Source organism: Ceratosolen solmsi, unplaced genomic scaffold (assembly GCF_000503995.2).
Source record: "Ceratosolen solmsi marchali unplaced genomic scaffold, CerSol_1.0 scaffold23, whole genome shotgun sequence".
Lineage (NCBI taxonomy): Eukaryota > Metazoa > Arthropoda > Insecta > Hymenoptera > Agaonidae > Ceratosolen > Ceratosolen solmsi.
In genome coordinates, this window is record NW_011948430.1 from 188,859 (window position 1) to 198,884 (window position 10,026).

Sequence of the window (10,026 nt, forward strand, 5' to 3'; positions counted from 1 at the left end):
CGAATTCAGAAATATGGGAATCTGTGTCAATTGAAAGGACCAATGAAAGAGTTATTTGTGAAAAAGCCAATAATTACTTGACTTTGGAAACAAACATTAATAAATATGATACATCGAATAAAAATAGTATGAAACATGATGGTAAATAATAAGTTTTTAATTTTTTAAATGTATAATTATGAATTTAGTTTGTAATTTAATATTTTAATATTTTAATTTTTAACTAAGACATTAATAAAGAGAGTACAGTCTCGTGTAGTATACAAAAAAAACGAAGAGGAAGACCATCAAAAGTTAAGACACATGGATTGAATACTTCTAGTACAGGTAGCAAAAGAATTTGTAATAATACACTTAATTGTGTTTCTTTATAACTGAGTATAATCAAATTATTTAAAAAAAAAGAAAATTACTAAATTCAATTGATATACAAAATGAAAAAATTGTTCATAAAATATATCTCGAATATACAAGAAAATTAAAATATTACAATCTCTTTAGAACTTGTTTCAGATGATAGAAAATCAAGCAATATAAAGAGTATTGTTGATGAAACAAGAACAAGTGATGATAGTTACAGTACAACTAATGATAATGAGAATAATTCTATAAACCACAGAAAAAAAAGAAAATATCCTTTTAATAAATACAAAGAGCGAAAACGAGGAAGGCCTAAAGGAGGTAATAAAAAAAGTAATTGTGATGATGACTATGTACCACATCATTCGCAAGTTAATCAATCTTTAAAAAAAGGAAATTTGAAACTGAATTCTACAGAATCAAGTGTTAGTTTTAATAATTATTTTATGAAATTATTACATATATACTTTATAAATAAAAATATATTTTAATAGGTGAAGAAAATGGTATCTTGTGGAAAATGCAATGTGGAAATATTAAAAAGTCAATGGTCTCATCATAATTTATCACTACATAATGATTTGGGTTGGGTTAAAGGAACAACGAAACCAGTAAGCATAATTTTTGTATTAACAATAACATTTTTCTATATTAAAAAATTTTTTGTAGAATTTTGAAAATGATGAAAAGTTACTTAAAAGAATTTTGTTCAATGCTATAAAAAGAAGAAAAGGAAATCTTGTTTGTGAAATATGTAATGTCATAAAGCGTAGTGTATTAGGATTTCTCTCACACACAACATTTTGTGGAAAAGATGAAGAAGTAAGCTTTTAAAATTTGAAATTTAATAACATTCATTAAAAATATAATAAATTTTAAAGGAAAAACGGGCTTTAATGGTCACGTGCCCTATTTGTGATGCAGTAACAAAACCATCATCACTAGAATATCATGAAAGAATGCATAAATTACAAACAGAAGAAAAGCAAAAAACAAATTTTTCAGAAGCGGATGATATAAATTTAGGTTCAAAAATTAAGAGAAAAGCTGCTGAAAAGTATAATATATATTAGCACTAATAAGAATATTTAATATAAATAAAGATAGAAAAAATAATTTTCATAAAAGAATCCATAGAAAATAAATTATATACCCAATATTTTAATCCTCTTTTTATTTTGAGAGTATTGCCTAATAATACTGTGTTGAAATAATTTAGTATCACTATTAAAATATATTTATATTAAATTTTGTATTATAATTATATTATAATATATAATTTATGTGTGTGATTGTGCGAGCGTATGAATTAATTTTTTTATATACTTTTAGAGCCATTACCAAAATATCACAATTTACAGCAATAGTTAATGATAAAGATGATAAAGATTGTTTATTCTCATCAGATAAAAAGTTAAAATTGAATTTTAGTTCTGTCGTAAGATATCAAGATGATATTTATAAAAACTAATTTTAAAATGTTATTAAATTTTTAACTGTATTTATATTTTATAGAAAAAATTAATACAGAAGCCACAGCTAATGAAAAAAATTCCAAGTACATTATTGGGAAAATGGAAAAAAAATTTAAATATTGGAGAATATGCAATTTGTAATCAAGCAGGCTGTCAGTTTAATAGTAAATCATTAAATGAAATTAAACAACATTATGCAGTATGTAATTTCACACCTCAAGAGGTATCTATGAAATATTAAAGTATTATTGAATAATATAAATAAAAGAAAAAAGTTTAATTTTAATTTATAATTACTATTAAAAACAATCTTAAATTAGAAAGATATACAAATTTGACAGTTAAAAGTAGTTGTTTTGAAATTAAACTAAAATAAAAAATTTTCTTTCAATATTTATATATTATTATATATTACAGAATTTTTCATGTAAAATTTGTCAATTTCAAACATTATCTGAGAATGAAATTGTTAGCCATGCTCTCCAAAAACATTCAATAGAAGATAATTATGATATCCATTTATCATTGTCTGACACAGAGTCTTTTAGTAGTGACAATATTGATGAGATAGATAAAGAAAGCGAAAAAAATCCTGGCTTACAAAAGAAATTTTTTTTTAAAGAAAGTATTAAATCCTGTACGACTTTATTTAATTTTATCTTCAAACAAATTTAAAAAATTCATATTAAATATTAATATTGAAATTTTTGTTTAGCAAATAAGATCTTTAGATTTTTGTTTAAAGATGGTGTTTGTCATACCAAGTTGAATAAGCCATTCTACACTGCATTTCAATGGACATTGGAATTGTATAATTTATTTTATTTTATATACAATAGTAATTATTAAAATATTAATGTACTTTTTTTACAGTGAAAAAAAAAATTATAAATTTAATTTATTTAAAGAATTGGTACCTAATACTTTTAAGTTATTAAGTGTTAATGAATCAAAGGAATATTTTCCAATTATTGAACAATCAATGCTTATGAAAAGTGAAAAAACTAATAATGAAGATTTACTAAAGTCAAAATGGAAGAAGTGGAAAAGATTTGAAGGACATTGTATTCAAGGTTAATAATATTATATTCACAATTAATCTTTTAATCTTGTATTTATTTAATTTTTAATTTTTAATTTATTTTATATTTTTATTTATAGATAATCCAACATTTTTTGCTGGGGGTCCAATTTGGGCTTTGGCATGGTTACCAATACCTAGCTTATTAGCATTTTCTAAAAATATATCACAATTTATTGCTGTCAGTACTCATCCAACAATGGATATAGAATTTTCTGTTGGAAAAATATACACTAAAAAAAATATTATTCAAATTTGGAATTTCGGCGATCTCAATAATAAGTTTGTATTATTATGAAGTACTTAACAATGTTTGTTTTTGTATCAAAAGATACTAAAATATATTTTTGTTTATAAAAATGTAGAACTAGTAATATGTATAATCCAAAATTAGCATATGCAATCATTCATGAGGGAGGAACAGTTTGGTGTTTAGACTGGTGTCCATCTGGATGTTATCAACATGAACAATTGCCTGGTTTTATTAATGAAAATGGTCAACCAAAAAGAATGGGTTTATTAGCTGCAGCTTGTTCTGATGGTTGTGTGCGAATATACTCACTTATTTTTCCAGAAGATCTTCCATCTTATTCAGATTGCAATAAAACTATAAATAATTTTGACGATAAAAAAGTGGAAAATATGTGAGTCATATGGCTAATTAATTCATACATATTGTAAAAGTGAATGGAAAAAAATATTTAAAAATTGATCTTTTTATTTATAGATATCCTATTTATAATACAGAACCTGTTTTACAATTAATTGTTAATTTAGAAATGTTTGATCAGAAGCAACAAATTTGGCAAGTTACAAAATTATCGTGGACTAAAGAAAACGAGCACAAGTAGGAATTCATTTTTGAAAAATATACAGTTGATATTATAAAAAAATGATCATATTAAATAATTTATTATATTTAAAAATAATTATCATTTTTACATTTACAGTGTAATTGTTGCTGGATTTTCAAATGGATATATTGCATTATGGGATTTAACATCAAAATCTTCAATGTTAAAAACTAAAAGAGGCAATACTATTTTTCTTAATTCATATAGACATTTTTTTGCACACCACCATGCAATTACAAGTGAGTTTAAATAGATAAAATTATATAAAGTAAGCATTAGAATTTAAGCATTTGTTTAATATATATAATTATTTCTATCATTTATAGTGGCATATTTAATACCCCAAGATAATAAACGATTTTTAGCAACTGCAAGTTTAGATAGACATTATAAATTTTGGGACTTAGAAGATATTACTAATCCAAGGAATTTTTTGAAAAAAAGTTTTGTCACTGATGGATCATGGCTAAATAATTGGCATTGTGCACTGATTGCTTATGATGATGCACTTAGGTAAGTACAAAATTAAATGATCTATAAATTGAATTTTAAGAAATTAATAATAAATACATGTATTAATTAAAAAATAATGTCGTGCAATGCTTAATTAATTCACAATTTAATAGTTAATTATTTTCATGAAAATTTGTTTAGTTAAATAACAATATATAATCAAGCTTCGTTATCAAATTTTTAAAATAAGTCATATTAATAATATGACAAAATAATGACCAACTCCTAATCAAGTAAAATATTTAATTTCAATCATTATTTTTAAGTCAACACAAGCACAAAATTTATGATAGTACCTTTCATTATTTAAGAATTTTATATATCTGGAATAAATATGTATATAATGCTCACATTTAACTGTAAATATAATTTATATATGTTAAATGACATTTTTAACAAATATGGTATGTTTTATGTAATTATATTTTCTTTAGCACTACACAATCAGCAAATTATAATTCATTCGTTAGTATGTAATTTTTCAGTAATTAAATGCTTAATCATTTAAAATAAAAATGATATTCAATATGATGTAAAGAAACAATCAATCATTAAATTTATTAAACTCTGAATACTTCTTTTAGGATATTAATCTACATTGCATATTATATTGTAGTTCTTTAAAGTAAATTTATGATCGCTTTCCTCACATTTATAAAAAAATTTTTAAATATATAGTATTGTAAAAGGATATATTTTTGTAATCTTCATAATTGAATTTTGATTACCTTATATTAATTATAATTCTTGTGATAACTGTGTATAGTAATGTTTTAATGACGTTAATGATTACAAAATTCTTTAAGATAAAATTCATATTTCGCTTTTTTTCTTGATTAAATATATTTTTAAATTATAATTTTAAATGTTTGAGAATTTTTTTAGAGATGATAATACATATTGAACAAAAGCGTATTATAATTGTCCTTTAATAAAAAGCGTGTATAATTAAGTAAATGCATTATATTATAACATATTTTAGTTACTGACTCTATTTCGAAATTTGTTAACTGTCATTTATTAAGATTATGAATTGGAACAATTATATTATAATCTTACGATAATATAGTTCAAACTTAGGGTAGAAATATATTTTAATATTTTAAAAACTATTTGAAAAAAATAAAAGAAAATAAGGTAAGTAGAATAAACATTGAAGATTAAGAGACAAATAAAACAGTATATTTAAATACAATTGTTTAACTAATATTTTAAAAATATCAGAACGTTAAAAATAAATTAGTTAAGATTTTCTATTAAAAAAATAGAAAAATAATAAATAATCATTTGTACTCAATAGTAATCAAATAAATGATATTCTATACTAATATTAAATTAGATATCATTAGAACTGTTTTTTTTAAGAAACAGAAAATTCATTCTTTTAACTATCCAACATTCATGAAAAATATATCAGCACCTAAATTATTATGATTTGAATATAAAGCTAAAGTAGAACTTTGGTAGGAAAATAATAAAAAAACTATTACTGTTAAGTAATAAAAATTAAGTAATAAAAACAAAGATAGGAAAAATTAAATTTAAAAAAAAGTACAATATAATATAATATTTTTATTCGAAATAATATTTTAAATTGATAAGATTATGTTTTAGTTTTTTATTTAGTTTTTAATATTAATTAAATATTTATAATACTAGTTGGTATTTCAAAAAGGCATTTAATAAATTCATAAAGTTTTTTATATTCGTTTATATGCGCTAAATTGTTTGGATGTACCATAATGTTTTAAAAAAAATTTTATAATTTTCATCAATACTTTAACATAATTGTCTTTCAATTTTAAAAATACTAATACTTACATCTTTACAAAATAGTTAAAAAATCTAAACCTGTATATTTTATTAAATCTTTCGTTTTTAAAATTATTAATTTCGCGTATAAATTCCTAGAGAATATTTAAATTACCATAAATTTTTTAATTTATAAAAAGGATATTGTACAAATATTACTATAATAATACTATTATAATACTTTTAATGGTTTATTATATTAATATATATTAACATACTATAAATATAGTGAATAATAGTTTAATGGTTCAAAAATTGTGTATTATTTTCACAAATTGTCAAGATTTAATGGTATTACCTAAATTTTTTAGTAAGCAGATCAAATGTATGAAAATTATTTTACCTTGCAAAAGCCTTATTAATATCAATTTATTGAAAAAAAACTCAATGTATTATTGACATGACAGAACTTATAAATATATCTATATCTTATCTTATAAATATCTTGTTCAAGCCTTCACTTTTTAAATACAATATTTTCAATTTCAATTTTCATGTTGCAAGAATTAAGATGTTGTCGATTTCATCATACACTAAACTTTAAAATAGCATATAGAAATATAAGAGCATAATTCCTAAATGTATTTTAATTTGAATATATTATTTGTACAAATTTAGTAATATTATTATTAGAAATTAAGTTTACAAAACTTAAAATAAATATTTGCAGAAAATTTTAATATCATCTTTATTAAATCTGTATTATATTACTTATTAATTTAATACTCAAAGTACAAATATTTTATTTTAGTATGAATCACAGTTACTCGTATTGTTTGCCACTTCGAGAATATACATATAAATACTATAACTTATTACCAACGAATTCTACGAGTTATGTACGTAATCAATGTATTTAAATATTCCTTAAAGTAATCGTTGTAAATTTATATTTATTACATTTATAAACATATATTTTATTTTTATTATTAGACAATTTCTACATCGGATTTTGGAAATAGCATTGCAAATGGTACACTTGCAGGTGAAGTTCTTGCAATATTTCCTGAGCAACTATTATATATTCGAGATATGGATAAAACACTACCTCGTAAACGCCATATCAGTGTATAAATAAAACTCTTAGCGTAATTTAAGCATTTTTTTCTATAAATTTGTTGAGATAATTATAATTTTCATGTAGATTGTATCGTCGTTGGAATTAATTGATTTTCAAAACGACTCTAAAAGTAAAGAATCAGTTCAAACTAAAAAACGAGAAAAAAATGACAATATAGATTATAATTACATGCCCTCAACTTATATTGATTCAAATGATAGATTTGGATTAAAATTTTGTGATAAAATAAATGTACGTATTATTTAATATTCCATATTTTTATGTTTAAATAAAAATATATCAATAGAATATATCGTATTATACATCAATTTTTAGTTTTTTCGAGATGAGTACTCATCGGAACAGCCCAAAAATCATAAGAAAACTCTTACTTGTGAAATGATGAAAAATGTTCCTATAGAACAATATCCATTTACGTCGGTGAATCGGGTTTGTTATTTTATATTATAATAACATTTCCAAAATTGAGTATTTAAATAAATAATTAAATATTTATTATAGCTTGCGTGGAATCCAAATGCTTGGAGTTTTCTATGGCTTGCTGTTGGATATCAAAATGGATTTGTGCGACTTATTTCGTTTAAATCATTAGCTTCAACCGAATATAATAAATTACTTATTTCACATATCGAAACAATAAAATCTGACGAATAAGTACAGAAATAATTACTTTAAAAATAGCAAATGAAAATTTTTTAAAGAAAATTCAAATTTAACAAGTAATGTGTATATTGAAATAATGCATAATAATTAATACCGATTTAATCAGATATTGTCCCAAATTAATTTCCAATATTCCCATCTAAATTATACAAAAAAATTTTCATTTATTTTATAAATGTAAATAAAAGTATAATTTATAATAAAATTAATAATTCTTATTAAAATTATATATATATATATATATTGTTATATTGTATTGTTTGTATTGCAATTAAATCTAAAACAGCGCAAAAAATAATTGTAAGCTGTATAATTTTATACGTTTATTTTATTTGATGTATGTAAAACTTAAAATGAGAAGTAATGTAAGTGAAATCTTATTTTGTATTCTGTATTATATACATTCGCTATATAATCTGAAAGTAGTCGGCAAACAGTGATTGGACTGTACAGTAGTGAAATCTGATATTAACTTCCGTTTTTTGATTATCACAGGACGGCGGTTTCAGTAGATTTAAGTATACATCCTGAATCATACAATATTCTGTTAATATAAATTCTTTATATTGTTAATTTTTGTCGTTAGAAAAGTGTACAAATATCTACGTATTATTTGTTTATTTTTAAAAGTTATTTATTAACTAATTAAAGCTATTATAAAAGGTATTTTTTTTTAAATAAATTTTTGTAAAACCAAAATGATAAATAGTATCTTATAATTTGTTTATTAAAACTTTTACAATAATATTATACACCGTATAAATTATGTAAATATATTATTTATAAAATAACATGAATTTTTTTTATCAAATATAATAAATTAAAAATGAAATATTTTTCATTGCTTAAAGATGAATCCAATGAAATGGAAGACTAGAAACTTAGCTTATAGTGGAATAAGTTTATTTATGTTTTATTTTTTATTTTTTTATAAATGGACTCACTATTTGATTTATGAAGCTACAATTAAACATTCTAAGGCTGAACATGTTTGGGAATTTGTAGCAGACTTCAGAAATATGATGAAGTTAAATCCAACTATGTGAGTTATTTAATATATTAATTTTATGTATAATTTACAATTAATATTTATGTTTATAACCTTTATATATATATATATATATATATATATATAATTTTTTTTAATTTTTCAATTTGTATTTATATTTTAGATATCTTTAGATTGTATGTTAAAATTAATTTTGTTATAATTATTTTAAATGTCATGTGTTTGTTAATTAAAAGTGATTGAAAAGATTAAAATTTGAATAACATAATTAAATATTTTTAGAAAACAATTTAACATTATTGATGATTCTGGTAATTATGGTGAATGGCAATATTCTGTAGAATATACAGAACGGTTTAATTACCTTCCAATGATTCAAAACGATGCTCAAGCACATTTTATAGTAACATCAACAAAAAAGAATTATGTAATAGAATCAAAGCATCGTACCTGTTTTATCTTAAGATTCAATTGCTGTAAGCTAGTTAAACAAATATTTAAAACAATTATAATTAAAATATATTTGTTATTCTGTTTCTTATAGTGAACACAGATTCTGAATTTATATTTGAATCTCATGGAGAAGACACAAATTATATTGAAAAACTACAATATGAGTGTCCATTATTATTTTCAAAATTATGTCATAATGAAGTTATGTATCAAAGACAAGAAATTATGAAAAATTTGCAGACCCATTTTTCTACGATCAACGAGTTAATTAAAAAATAAAAATATTTATAATAAAAGTATTTACAATATAAATTGTGATATAAATATTTTAAGAACTTTATAATATCATACATCACTGTTAATAAATCATTAATTTACTATATTTATTTACTAATTATCTATTAGAAACATTTCATTTACCTTGTTTTGATTTACATCGAAAACTATTTTTACATAAAACTTTTAGATAATTTAAATTTTTTATTCATAATTTTACAATTTGTATAAAACTTCGTTATTCTTCAAAAAGTTGATATAATAATAATGAAACATTTTAACATAAATAAATTTTTCATTTGCATACATGATTTCTTTTTAATAAAATGTATCAGTATATTTTCATAAGAATTAATTAAATTATGTATTTAATTAAATATGCTCAATTTTAATTTCTAAAATAATTAAAATAAAGAATTTTTATTATCTAATTTTTAAAATTTATTACG

General features: G+C 21.2%; 2 protein-coding genes across 2 annotated transcripts; both read left to right on the forward strand.

Annotated features, from left to right (window-relative positions):
- The first annotated feature begins 233 nt into the window (after window positions 1–233).
- On the forward strand, window positions 234–7,971 carry LOC105363909 (general transcription factor 3C polypeptide 2). The gene is made up of 20 exons (XM_011501713.1): window positions 234–327; window positions 502–785; window positions 855–971; window positions 1,030–1,182; window positions 1,242–1,417; window positions 1,693–1,798; window positions 1,876–2,058; window positions 2,253–2,472; window positions 2,551–2,644; window positions 2,709–2,908; window positions 2,997–3,198; window positions 3,282–3,560; window positions 3,644–3,763; window positions 3,867–4,009; window positions 4,097–4,283; window positions 6,847–6,934; window positions 7,029–7,163; window positions 7,240–7,407; window positions 7,492–7,605; window positions 7,678–7,971. Exons 3-20 carry the CDS (start codon window positions 864–866, stop codon window positions 7,828–7,830), a joined length of 2,829 nt encoding a protein of 942 aa, XP_011500015.1. The 5' UTR covers window positions 234–327; window positions 502–785; window positions 855–863; the 3' UTR covers window positions 7,831–7,971.
- A 184-nt stretch (window positions 7,972–8,155) lies between these two features.
- LOC105363910 (uncharacterized) lies at window positions 8,156–9,620 on the forward strand. Its single transcript, XM_011501714.1, has 4 exons — window positions 8,156–8,502; window positions 8,691–8,881; window positions 9,131–9,324; window positions 9,393–9,620. Exons 2-4 carry the CDS (start codon window positions 8,691–8,693, stop codon window positions 9,578–9,580), a joined length of 573 nt encoding a protein of 190 aa, XP_011500016.1. The 5' UTR covers window positions 8,156–8,502; the 3' UTR covers window positions 9,581–9,620.
- The last annotated feature ends 406 nt before the right edge of the window (window positions 9,621–10,026 follow it).